The 14,214-nt window shown below is 38.6% G+C and overlaps 1 protein-coding gene across 16 annotated transcripts in view; it reads right to left on the reverse strand.

Annotated features, from left to right (window-relative positions):
* MCTP2 (multiple C2 and transmembrane domain containing 2) overlaps positions 1-14,214 on the reverse strand; it is a 237,545-nt gene that overhangs the window by 65,192 nt on the left and 158,139 nt on the right. For all 16 annotated transcript variants that reach the window (XM_084967038.1, XM_021099366.2, XM_084967035.1 and 13 more), the window contains exon 17: positions 12,678-12,797. In XM_084967038.1, coding sequence (XP_084823164.1) covers positions 12,678-12,797 — 120 coding nt within the window. The remainder of the gene's footprint in view (positions 1-12,677; positions 12,798-14,214) is intronic.

The raw sequence follows: 14,214 nt of genomic DNA on the forward strand, positions 1-14,214 counted from the left end.
TTTAGCTATAGGTTAAGAACAGTAAAATAAAATTTTTAAAAAACCCCACAGGCTTAAAATGGTTATTTTCCATATAAAATATGTACCAGCCCAGTGATAATCTAGATCTTATCTCTTATGCATAAAGATGAACAAGCCATAACATAGCTGAGAAATTTTTTTATAAAAACAGAGATTACACAACATGAAAATTTGAGTTTTTTCCTTATGTAATGATTTTTGCTTGTAGATGATTGTATCAAATTAAAAATAAATTACTGAAATTAAAATCCCCAGGAAACAGTGCACAGAAATTTACCTTGGGATTTTTACCATTTATGAGTTTCTATCGCCACCTGCAGGACTATCTTTAAGCAAACTCTGGTAATGGAAAGGCTATTTGCCATTCTTTCTCTTTTTCCCCTTTCCTTTCTCTAGTCTTCCTCTTCCCTCCTTGTGTATGTTCCTGTGTGTGTGTATGCACGTACAATAAACTTCCAGGAAATCAATTATTTTTCTTTTGAAATATGTACATTACTGAAAGCTTAAAGATCTCCAGTGAAACACAAAATAAAATTTACTGAAAGAGGTGTAGGCAACAGAGGCCACAGGCAATTAATTTAAAAGATAAACACATCACATTTTCCTACTTTGCATAGTAGAACTCAACTCAGAGGAGAAATCAGCCTACAGAAATTTCCTGACCAAAAATGTGAAGGATTTCAGTGATTTGCAAAGGAAAACGGCTTTTGCTATGGAATAGTTGACAATAGTTTCCAATCGCATGTACCTGGCTTATTATGCCAGAGCAGAAAACATGTTGCTATTAGGAAATTCATATTTAGTATTTTGTCGCTCTTTAAACAAAAGACACTGTAAGGCAATATTCCACTAAAAGTGATATTTTACCCCAATAAAGAACAAGCATAATAGCAAAAGCCAAAAACTTAAACACCCCCAGAATATGCAAACACTAATTATCTTCATTATCCTCAAATTATCATCTTCATCATCATCACCACAATCCCCATCAAACCTTGAGGAGGAAGATTCATCTGCTGTAAGAAAAGGGTTGGCCAGGGAGTTCCTGCCGTGGCTCGGCAGAAACGAATCTGACTAGTGTCCATGAGCCCACAGATTGGATCCCTGGCTTCACTCAGTGGGTTAAGAATCCAGTGTTGCTGTGAGCTGTGGTGTAGGTCACAGATGCGGCTCGGATCTGGCGTTGCTGTGGCTGTGGCGTAGGCTACAACTCCAATTCGACCCCTAGCTTGGGAACCTCCATAAGCCGTGGGTGCAGCACTTTAAAAAAAAAAAAAAAAGAAAGAAAGAAAGAAAGAAAAGGGTCAGCCAAACCCCAGCGAAGTAACATTATAGATATTTGTTCCTCCAGGGCATATTACTCTTCTGAGTATCAGCTTTCCAGACTTATAAAATATTTTCCAAATGTAAGACTTGCAGAAAAGTCAATAACACAACCCATGGACACTGCGCTAGATGCACTTCATACTCAAGAACTAAAACCATAATTGCAAAATGTATGACCACAAAAGCCACACGCTGTAAAAATGGCATAAGGGCTGAGAATCATATTCTAATAGGCCATGAGGAAAATCACTTTCCTGAAGAATTCAGTTTCTCCCCCTCTGAATGAACATAAAGGCCCTGTAGTTTAACATTCTAGGGCTTCATGCTTTTCCAGACCTAAAACCATAGCCATGGAGGTCTCATCTCAACACCAAGTGAAATAAGTATATTTCTTTCTCTTTTTCTCCTTGACAAAATGAAGGATCTCTGGCAATGAGTTGAAATAAAAATTTTTTAAAACTTGGCCAGAAATAGAAAAGTCATTTTAAAGGGCCAAAAAATGTGGATCTGAAATAACAGAAAATCCCAGGGGGACTAAAACAGTCAGTAAACATTGTGCAGGAACATAGGTTTAGACGATGACATAATGAATTAGCTTTTTGATTTAATTGTCTCCCTATCTTTTTCTTTTTAAATAAAAGTGAGAGCTAGAATATCAGTTCAATGAAAATTAGCATCCCTCTCCCCCGCCCCCACACAAATTAGCTCTGTTATGTAAAAAGCCAATGACATAACCCCACGCTAGGCAGTGAGGTAACAAAACACACCTTCCTAAATTATAAATCAAATGGCAAAGGGATGATGCAGTATAGTAAACCCCAACCAGACCACAAAGAAGGATGCTCTCCATAAACATCAGATCAGGCAGCTACAATGATTACCAGGCTCTCTTGTAACTGTCACCTGTGGTGGGTCTAATTACAGGCTGCCCGGCAAGCATGTCCGCATCACACAGCAATAAAAGGGCCAGCGGATTGCCTAGCCCAGCCAGACAACAGAGAGCACATGCCACCTGATGGGGAGCCCCAAAGATCAGCCAGAGAGACTAATAAAAATGACAGCTTCCAAACAAATGACAAAGCTCGGACCACAAAAAAGGCAATATCAAATTAGCCAGAAATATAAGTGCTGAGCCTCGTTCTTCAACAGGTCAAAACTGAAGCAGGAAATTGGTTATGACTGGTTTCACACACACCAGCCTCTTTTTCTCCCTCCCAACTCAGTCTCTTTTATTTCTGAATATTCTCTTCCGTTTTTTGCATCATGCAAAATGTTTGCACATCCAGGTGTCATATACAGAAACAGATGGAGGGGGAGAAAAAGCACTCAGCTCTGTAAGAATCAAAAATACAAATCCCTCTGGATTCAGAAGCTGTTGATCCAGGTTAGAGATTTGCCGGCTCCCTTCTTCCTCTCCCAGTTCTGCTCCTGCTGACTATCTTTTGGCCATTTTGCTAAGAATTAGTACCACCTCCGCCGATGAGCAGGGTAGAGAAAAAGCTGGAAAAATGCCCATCAGAAAAGATTATGATGAAGTTGTTCAGTCACCTCTGAACTTCACCTTCTGGTGGGGGTCACAGGTTGCTATGGTCAGAGGTGTAGCTGGAATAAAAGGAAAGCAGTATCTGACACAGATGGTCTGCACTAGTTCTAGTATTCTACTAAGAAGCATTGATTAGATGCCTGCAGTGTACTCAACACCATCATAAGCAGTAAGGGTACACACACAGATAATAGGCTGGGTCTTTGTCATTCATTCTGCTGCTCAGTGTCAGAACACAATCCTTCAATCATATGGTTATGTTACACTGAATGATATTTTAGCAAATGACACTAATCCGAACTATTAGGTCACTGAAATAAAATCCCTATTTCTGATGTAAAGGATTTAATTTATTAGGACAAACATGAAAAGCACTATCATAGCCTTAAAGATAGAACCACATGCTTTGGCATTTATTGGTTCCATGCTATTAATCAGCCCTAGAAATGGCTGACTCATTTAAAAAAAAAACTTTTGAGTTCCCATGGTGGTGCAGCAGAAACAAATCCAACTAGGAACCATGAGGTTGTAGGTTTGATCCCTGGCCTTGCTCAGTGGGTTAAGGATCAAGCGTTGCCATGAGCTGTGGTGTAGGTCGCAGACATGGCTCAGATCTGGCATTACTGTCGCTCTGGCTCTGGCTGTGGCGTAGGCCAGTAGCTGTAGCTCTAATTAGACCCCTAGCCTGGGAACCTCCATATGCCGCGAGTGCAGCCCTAAAAAGCAAAAAAATAAAAATAAAATAAAATATAAAAACTTTTCTTAAAGTACCGTTGATTTACAATGTTGTATTAGTTTCAGGTGTACAGCAACGTGATTCATATACGTGTGTGTATATATGTGTATATATATATACTTTTTCAGATTTTTTTCCCACTATAGTTTATTACAAAACATTGAGTATAGTTCCCTGTGCTAAACAGTAGGTTCTTGTTGGTTATCTGTTTTATATATAGGAGTGTTTATATGTTAAACTCAAACTTCTAATTTATCCCTCCCCACTACTTTTCCTCTTTGCTAACCATCCGTTTGTTTTCTTTGTTTGTGAGTCTATTTCTGTCTTGTAAATAAGTTCTTCTGTATAATTTTTTAGATTCCACAAATAAGTGCTATCATATGGTATTTGTCTTTGTCTATCTGACTTACTTCACTTAGTATGATCATCTCTTGGTCTATCCATGATGCCAGAAGTAGCTGACACCTGGATATTAATTACATGGCATAGAACACAATGGTTTGCATTTCTCCCCTAAACATATGTGGGTTCTCCACGAGTTCTTATATAACACACCCTAGGCAATGAAACACAGCACCTCTGTGTATGTGTGCATGTGCATGTACCTACACCCACTTTGGCAAAGCCTTTCTCTGAGTTGGACGAGCACCAGCTTCCATATGTAGCTCAGTTCATATGTTTAAAATATTTCCATGCTTATGATTTAATTTGATCTCCAAAGGGCAAATTTAATTTTTCTTATGGTGTGCTTTGATAATTAAAAGGTTATATTTGGTTTCAAATATAAGAGGAGGACATGGGAGGGAAATTTGGGGAGAAAAAAGGGAACAGTGAAGAGGTAAAGGGGGTACTGGGGAGAGGCTGGGGGTGGTAGATGGGGTGAGGAAAGAGGGAGGGGAATGAAGGGAGGGAGAGAAGAAAAGAGGGAAGATGGATGGACAGATGAGCATTTGCTTACTATGGCATTTCACCTTTGTATCTCAATATCTAACAGTGTAGGAGACACTGGACAAACAATGGTGGTGGAAAGGGGCAGAGGGAGGAAGAGGGGTGAGCTTGAAGGAGGTGCAGAAGCAGTGTGTGTGGGGGGGTGTCAAGGATTGACATGATCTCTGAAGTCTTCTAAGACTGAAGTTCCCAAAGTCAGGATCAAGTTCAAATGAACAGATACAGTATCTCTGGGTGGAAGAGTGGACTAGACTGAATTCTCCGGAATCTGTAAAAGACAATGGCTCCTAACCAGGAAATACACAGAAGGCAGAAAGATGTGGGCTTGTAACTACATCCCCACAGAAAGCTCAGGAAAGGCAGTAGGTATTGACAGAAAGGCCCCAAACAGGGACTGGACCTATCAAACCCATTCACTTATTATTAACTAACAGGGCTGCGTGAAGACTGGCAATGTACGCTTGTTTTAGGATTTAAAAAATTAAGATCTAATGCTTACGAGTTAAAATTGGGATGCTCCAAAATACCAACGGATTTCATTCAGCGGAGCTAGGATTCTGCTTGGAAATGCAATTCAATTATAAAGTTGAAAATATAAACATGAAAATACGCTAAAATAGCTAAGAGTGTCCTTTTAAATTTTCAACAGATAATCTTTTAATGCAATTACTGTAATTTTATTAAATTGCATAATTAGTTAATGCCTGAGAAGTTGTCAATAGAAGGTGCAATTATGCTGTAAAAAATTATAATCACAATGTACAATAATGGATTGTTCTTTTAAAAAAAAAAAAAAAAAAAAAAACACCGAGAGAGAACTTTAAGATATTTTTGAAAGTATATTAGGTGGTCTTTAGGGAAAAGGAGGATTTGGGAAATGACTGTAAAAACATTAAATAAAACAAATAATAAACTCACCAATATTAACCATTTTATATAATACACTTACATATTGTGTGTGTGTATATATATATATATATATATATATATATATATATATATGCATTTAAGATGTCTAAAAATTTTTCTCCTTCTCCAGAAAAAATGGTGATTATAACTATGGGTTTTTTTTCAGCTTTATGGAAGTACCATTACTCTTGGTGCAGCAACTGCACAAACCCACACCAAACAGGCAATGATGCCCGCTTTGCACATCCAGTTGTGACTCATGGTGGATATGGAAACAGCCACTGAAAGTTGAATCAAATGCAGTGCATCTAATTGTGAATAACTTGGTGACAGCATTTTAAAAAACAAAGAAAAATCTTTGAGACCCAGTTAACATATAAATAACTAAGGCATTAAAAAGACAACTGGCCAGCACTTTCTTATTAGTCCTATCTGAAAACAAAATGTCCACCACAGTTGTCATTCGTGCCAAAGTAAGTTCAATTCAATCTTCAATATAAGTTCAATGGCCTGTGGGCCACAAGAGGGATCACAGACAGGGCCACTCTGCAAGGTTTCATATGAAATCTTTACTAAACTGTTCTCAGAAAATGTTCGACAGTGGAATGCTTTGCTTCTCAAATGCCCTCTGCTTCTCACTATTTTGTATGTGAGTGTGTGTACAGACACATGATGTCTGATGGAAGGGGCTGTTCTTTTCCTGTTGCTATTGTTTTCAAGTTCAATGTGAAATCATTTCACACTTCTCAAAATTCCAGGAGCCCTAAAAGCTAAGAATTCTGTTCATGTTAAATACAGGATATGACTAAGAAAGTGGAGAATTGTATTTTAACCTTAATGGGGAGGTGGAAGGTGAATTGATGCTTTAAATTGTGTATCATATTGCAGGCCCCATCCACTCTGAAAAATTAAATCATTTTCTTACAATCAAACAATTCAGGAAAAAAGTCAAAGATGTAAAAAGCATAGCTCTACATAGATACCCATTGATATACCATAGATTTAGATTAATGTTTTAACAATGAAGATCGAAGTAAAAATTTAATAAATAAGTAATCCATCAATGCCCCTCCTCCCCAGATATCCCTCCCTTGATGGAATAGGTTAGTGTCTGAAAGATTGGTGGAAAACAAAACTATATAAATGCAATCCTTTTTTTTTTTTTTAACAGCATTGGGAGATTTTTGCTATTTAAAATAATCTTCTGTTGATGCCATCTGTTAAGTAAATGTTTTTTGTCATGCAAAAATTAATGCATTTACGCCATAATATAACTTTAGGTCTTTTTTATAGACAATATTGAGGTTTGTAAAATATAATTACCCAAGAGAAAAATAAAACAAACCGAGAAAAAAAAAAAAAACAAAAACTCAGATGACAGGTTCTACAATACAAATATCACAATGCAAAATTATCTTTTGAAAACAAATTCAGTTCATCTTATCATCAAACGACATATTTGCACTGAGACATGGGAATAGACAACATAGCATCTTTCCCACACTAGAAATATGGGCCTATCTCTCTGAAAGCTACTGTTTTAAGAAATTTGGTGGTAATGTGTTAATGTAGATAGTAATTCTTCTCTACTCCTCTCTCTTATTCTGAACAGCCTGGAATTCTTGAGGAAAACATGAAAAGTAAAGATTCCTTCCATGGCCCCTTCCTTGAGTTGTTTTCACCCTTCCCTCTCCCCTTGAAAGCACTTCTACAGTATCTAAGAGCCTCCCCCACAAAGTGAGAAAAGATAACTCAGACTTCAGTTTGGTGCTCAGCCTAGAACCAGGCACTGAAGTTTTCCAGGCCGTCATGCTGAATTCCAAGGATGTCATATCATGTGATTCCCACGGTCTCGGCTGTTCCCCGAAGATGCTATAGACATTTCCACCTTTTGTTTCTTTAATTTTCTCCCGAGTCTTGTGAATATAGTGACTATGTCTGAGAATTATTCCCACCCCTATAATGAGTGTTTCCTTCTCCCAAAGCATCTTGGAATAGTTTTAACTCCCATTAATAGACTCTAAATACGTATCTGAAATGACTCATATGGTGGTCCCTAGAGCCATTATCGTCTATCTGAATACAAGGACCATAATCACTGCATCCTGGGCACCCATGAGAGATAATGTAGCCCAATGGTTAAATGCATGGGCTCTAAATCTTGATGGTCTGGTTTAAATCTCAGCTATGCCTCTTGAAAGCATATGAGCACTGACACTTTCTTTAACCCCTATAGGATTATTGTTCTCATCTGTAAAAATAAGCAAATACTGTAAGTGGCATCTACATCAGCAGGTTGTTGTAAGAACTAAATGAACTAACATTTATAACATGCTTAGGATAGTATCTATACATAGTTAAGCACTGAAGCAGCATGAGCTATTAAACATATCTAAAGTTCTGTGACTGGAAATGACCATAAGCATGTCTGTAAAATACTATGTATATTTTTAAACCCATTCACAGGGAAATATACAGATGTAATTCTTCTAAGCATGATATTTTACTTATACTTGGCCCCATCAATAAATTGACACCTCATGTTAATTTGTCTTTCAGCTGGGGAGAATGAGAATGTGAATTTTTGAGTGGAAAAAAAAAGAACAATTATTTTTAACTTAAAACACATAAAGCTCAGAAAACATAATACATTTTTTAAAAATCTAGAAAATTTAAGAGGAAGGAGAAAGATGTGAGGAAATGAGCAAGGTTTTCTAAACTCATCCTAACAAAAAAACTGAGCCTATAGAAATGTGATTTAGAGTTATTTGACCACTCTAAAAAAAGCCCCAATTCAACAACCTACTGTCTAGCACAGGGAACTATACTCAATATCTTATAATATCCTACGATGGAAAAAAAATCTGAAAATTTTTATTTAATTATATGTGTATGTGTGTGTGTGTGTGTGTGTGTGTGTGTGTGTGTGTGTATAAAACTTGTGGTTGCCAAGGGGGGGTGGGTAAGGTGGGATGGACTAGGAATCTGGGATTAATAGATATAAACTATAGCCTTTGGAATGGATAAACAATGAGATCCCGCTATATAGAACTGGAAACTATATCTAGTCATTTATGATGAAGCATGATGGAGGATAATGTGAGAAAAAGAATGTATATATGTATGTGTGACTGGGCCACTTTGCTGTACAATAGAAAACTGACAGAGGAGTTCCCATCATGGCTCAGTGGAAACAACCCCGACTAGGAACCATGAGGTTGCGGGTTCGATCCCTGGCTTTGCTCAGTGGATTAAGGATTTGGCATTGCTATGAGCAGAATGGAGATGGCTCATATCTGGCGTTGCTGTGGCTGTGGCATAGGCCAGCGGCTGTAGCTCCAATTTCACCCCTAGCCTGGGAACTTCCATATGCCGTGGTTGCAGCCCTAAATAGGTAAAAAAAAAAAAAAAAAAAAAAAAAAGTAAGAAAGAATACTGTAAACCAACTATAATGGAAAAAAAATAAAAATAAAACCAAATCACTTTGCTATATACCCTGAAACTAACACAACATTGTAAATCAACTATACTTCAATAAAAATTAAAGGAAAAAAAAGTCCACATTTAATTTCTCACAATAACAATAAATTAAGCAGTATATTTTAACATTTGCAAAGCAGGTGTCAGTGAATTAAAGAGAATTTTTTTCTCTTAGTATCTGGAGTACAACCACCCAAGTGGAGAGGGGATTAATCCCCACTTGGGGAGGTTTAGACTTACATGATCTAACAAGATAAATTTTCTTGTGTTTGTCCATCCACTTCTGACTGGACACCAGATGGGCCTAGATCTAGGCTGCTTTCCTTTAACTTCCACTTTCAACAAGATATGATATATTCATATACACATTCATAGTATTCCTTAGAAAATGTATGACTTGCTTTCATGAAGGCTTAAAATTAACAGCCAGAATATACTAACCATGATCCTATAACACCCATACATTGCATCCACTGAAAAGAGAGACATGACCATGATGTTAGTAGACAATTTTACGTTATTTGACAAAAAAAGAAGTGGAAACGAATTCCTACGATTCTACTTTTAGCTTGTGGTGGTGTAACTTTAGGGGAAGGAAAAGCCCCACTGGAGACTATTGCAGCCAAAGTGGTTCTTTTCACACCTATACAGGGAACTCAGCCTGATTTCTAATAAAGGCATTTACAGGCAGCCCTATTGTTTAATACATCCTTGGTTTAAGTCCTTACTTCAGAATAGCACAAAATTGTTCAGCCCCTGTAATGCCAGGACAAGGGGATGAAGCATAAAAAAAGTACCACATGGGTGAATAAAGACCAGGCGCAGCATTCTGTCTGCAGTAGATCAGAGAAGCACATCGCTGTGTGCTGTACCACCAACCAAAGACAAACATGGTGTTCTCAACAGTGGCGTGTTTCAGCATCACAACCTCCCTTCCTCCCTTTCTGTCCCAGGTCACCTGAGGATCCAACATTTTTCAGGAAGATGACCCTTAATGGGGTCCTACAGAGTCAGGGACACAGCTCATGGCAGGCCCCAGGTGAGGAATCACCCATCAGTGCTTCACAAGCATCAAGGATGAGCCTAAGCAAAAGCCATGCCAGCAAAACGTTTTCTGAAAAATATGAAGGCTTTGTTACCCATGACTTTATTTTAAAAAATAAGAAAGACTAAAATATATTTTTTTATCCTAATAATGTATTTTCTTTATATGTTCTCACTTTTCAGAGCAGAAATAGTTTTGGAATGACCATCATGAGAGTAGCAACCAAAAAAAAAATTCTCCAATGAAATCACACAGCATCAGCTTAGATGGGGCAGTCTCTACCTCTCCATGTCTCTGAGATCCACCATGGTTGGTCAATGTAAATGTGAGATGATCACTCAAAAATAGAGTTTCAAATGAAAATGGAAAACAAAATATGTCTGAGAGTCCATCTTAACGCCAGTACCTACAGGAGAACCCAGAGAGAGACAGAGAGAGAATATGAATGCATGTATCACTCCAATGGACTCTGCATTTTTTCAATGATGTCCAATGGAAAACGGTCCCCATCCACACATGCAGTGGGGGCTCCAACAGTCTCACAAACTCAGGTAGCTTTGCAAAATTACATTTTAGCAAACCAGCTGGAAGAGCTGAATCTTTTGTTCCATAAGTCTTAGGGCTTTTAAAGGACAATGTGAAAGCCTATGTCTGGCAGCTAGCCTGGTGGACGGATCTGTGGTGTGGCACTGGCCAGGAGGGTACACTCAGGGCACAGGCAGGGCAGAGGAGGCCTCACTGCCAAGGCTCCCTTCCCCTTTAGAAGTCCCTTCTATGAAACAACCCACTTCTGTTCATTTGCTCTAATCTTTCTTCAGATCATGCCAGCAGCCCATTAATCATTTCTGTCACTCCCCAACATAATCCAGTGCAACAGATCTGTTTTTCTAAAAATCTCAGTGCCAGAAACTAAGCTCAAGAAAAAGGAAATCCTTTCCTCCTCCAAGGGGTTGGCTGGGGTGCTGACTGGAAGAAGCCACTGATCTTGCTGACTTACCTCTTTGGCCCAGAATCACACAGAACATCTCCTGGAAAGTTTTAAGAGAATTCAGGTGGGAAAGGGGGGCAGGGAGGCTGAATACAACACATGAAGCCCCCAGTCAAGGAGAGTGTGAGAAAGGGAAGCAGATGAATAAATGCCAAGCCACAGACAGTTACAGATTAATAAATTTCTCCTTAATGTTGTTATCAAGGCCAATTGTTCCAGCAACTTCAAACCAAAGAACTAGTATACAAAAGGCCAAGGTTGCCGCTGTCATAGGCCCCCTACTTCCTGAAGCAATGAAAAACTGACATTCACTAGACCAAAGAGAACGCACTCCAGTGGCAAAGGAAAACCCTCATATGCAGCTAGAATATTTACATAATAAAGGTGGGATTGACCTTGAACCCACTGCCCTAAGGGGTCATATTTTTTTTTTTTTTTTTTCCAAATGAGGATATGTGCTAGGGTAGGAGCCAGCACCAACAATAGAAAATAGGAGACAGAAGAAACTTGACCAGGACTCAACCACTTATACATTGTAACAGGCCCTACTGTGAGATCTTTGCACAGTATAGAAATTAATGGCATAATACAAAATGCAGGAGATTCGCAATTGTGTGATTTGGTGTCTCCTCCCATGTCTGATACTACCAATCTGCTCAATGATAGGTCCATTGACAGATGAGGGAGAATGCCCAGAGATGTAAAGGACACTGTGCTAATTTTCAAGTCCTTAAGAGATTCTTGGACTCTCAGTGGTTGACTTAGATAGTTTTTTGATCTCGTGCAGTTCTAAGATCCTGTGATTTTATTATGCTCAGAAAGCAGGGCCAACAGTACTATAAGAGTGCATCTCACAGACATGAGAGGTTCTCCTTTGGGGTGTTGAGTCAACATGCAATGTGTAGCAATCAGTTATGTCTCAAGACAATGTTTTTGTATCAAAGTTTGTCAGTGATTTACTTAAAACATAAATTAAAGTAACTGAGTCTTAACTCGCTCATAGGATTTTTCAACTGCCTTTCTTTTTTTTTTTCTTTTCTCCTTAGGGCCGCACCCGCAACATAAGAAAGTTCCCAGGCAAGGGTTGAATCGGAGCAGCAGCTGCTGGCCTACACCACAGCCACAGCAACGTGGGATCCGAGCCACAGCTTGCAGCAATGCCAGATCCTTAACCCACTGAGAGAGGCCAGAGATCAAACCCACATCTTCATGGGTACAGTCTGGTTCTCAACCCACTGAGCCACAAGGGGAACTCCCTCAGCTGCCATTTTTCAAAAAACACCGGCATTCATTGGTACAGAAGAAGACAAATATATACATCGTAGGGACTATAAAATGATTATAACAACCACCGCAAAAACATTTCAAAATGTATCCAACAGTGGCTCCCTTAACCTCACCAAGAGACAGTATATGAGTAAGATCTGGGTAACTGAGGGATTTCCAAGGTTAAATCTGACAAGTATGATCTTAGAAAGATATCTCCTACATAATCCCCCATGCCGTAATATTAGTATAGGAAGATGAATGGACACCATTTTTTTCAAAGTTTCCTTATGGGCGTAAACTTCAGCTATGTCGAATGTGCATCATTCTGCTCGATATAAGTAAAATAAAACCTATTTGCATTTGCATTTAGGACTCAGAAGCAAATAATTTGAACATAAAAAAGGAAGCTTACCACGAATGCTACTGTACTTCTCACTGTGGATTCCCACTGGAAGCAGCTTTTAAGGAACTGTATTGTATTCCATATTGCCATGGTGATTCTTTTCACACGGTCTACATCTCTTGATAAGATCTGATTTAAAAAAATAAAAAAATGGAGAACAGGGAACTAGGTTTCAACACTCCAAATATTCTCTTTAGATCAGACAGCTTGGTCATTTTAATTACATTCTGTATAGCTGCCAATTAAAAACATAATAGAAAGGAAGAGTCCTAATACTTTTTTCTAAAATTCTTTTTAAAATATGATCATCCAGGGAGGAAAAGAAAAGTCAATGCATTTTATAGCTCCTTTGAAGGAGAATAGGCTGTTTCAATAATGTTCAGCACAAAACTGAACTGGTAAAAAATACAGTAGTCAGACATTTAATGTGTGTGTGTGTGTGTGTGTGTGTGTGTGTGTGTGAGAGAGAGAGAGAGAGAGAGAGACAAAGACAGAGAGAATGGAATAAGGGTCTACGTTGTTCAGTTTGTAAGGAAATGGGTAGATTTACAATATAAGTTTACAAGTATTCTAGGTCATCTCATCCAGAAGAGAAGTTTATTCTATAAGAAAATATAATTCTAGAAGGAAATCCAGCTCTCCTGTTTTTCGCTGTGTGACCTCGGGCCAGTTTCTTTACCTCTCTTAGACAATGGGGTTGATATGAGTATTGATCTCATAGATTGTGGAGAGAATTAAAGCACTTAGAACAATGCCTGTCACATACTAAGTGACTTTACGCATTTGCAACATAAGTACATGTTTCAATGTTTAAAAATTCTGGGGACACAGTAGTGAGAGACACTTGGGGAGGATCCTAAGAGTCCCAGGTTCTCAGCCCCAAATGCCCTGGTGATCTCAGAGCCCAAAGCCACCCCACACGGAGGAACGACTTGACAAAGTAAATGTCTTTGAGTGAGTCCCACTCATAGGTAGACTCATTTTACTTTGTTTGCAAAGCCAGCTATGCCACCTACCTCAACTCAGGTTTTAACTTTCAAGCAAACAGAGCACAAGGCAATAGTAGTAAGAAGGAGTTTAATCAGATTACACAAAATAAATACTGCAGTCCATGTTATGGCAGATGGAAAACAAAACATGTGGATGCTCCCTTCTGAAGAGGTTTTAGACTTTTTCCGTGTCTGTCCAGAAGTTCATGGGAAACCAAAGGATGATAAGATGGCTTTATATTTAACTTGCTTTATGTAATCCACAGCTGCTCACCCCAGAGGAAGTGGTGGAAGTAATAAACACTTGAAAAAGGGGACACTTTGTTCTTTGTGACACAACTGAAGAGGGACAATAGGTACAGAGTGAAATCCTGAACTGTCTCTGAACAGGACAGGGAAGGGCTCTGAAAAGAACTGTAAAGGTCATGTTTAAAAAAAAAAACAAAAACAAAAACTGAAACTTTCCCAACTCAGCCCTGATCTTCACTTCGTGTTGAACTGATGAGAGCGGCATTAGGGGCAACAGGCAGAGTGAGAGTTAACTAAGTAGGAGGTAA

This window comes from Sus scrofa, chromosome 7 (genome assembly GCF_054392235.1).
Source record: "Sus scrofa isolate SSC_HxYL_T2T_F1_AM1 chromosome 7, Sscrofa_HxYL_maternal_Yorkshire_Landrace_v2.0, whole genome shotgun sequence".
In the NCBI taxonomy this organism is placed as follows: Eukaryota; Metazoa; Chordata; class Mammalia; order Artiodactyla; family Suidae; genus Sus; species Sus scrofa.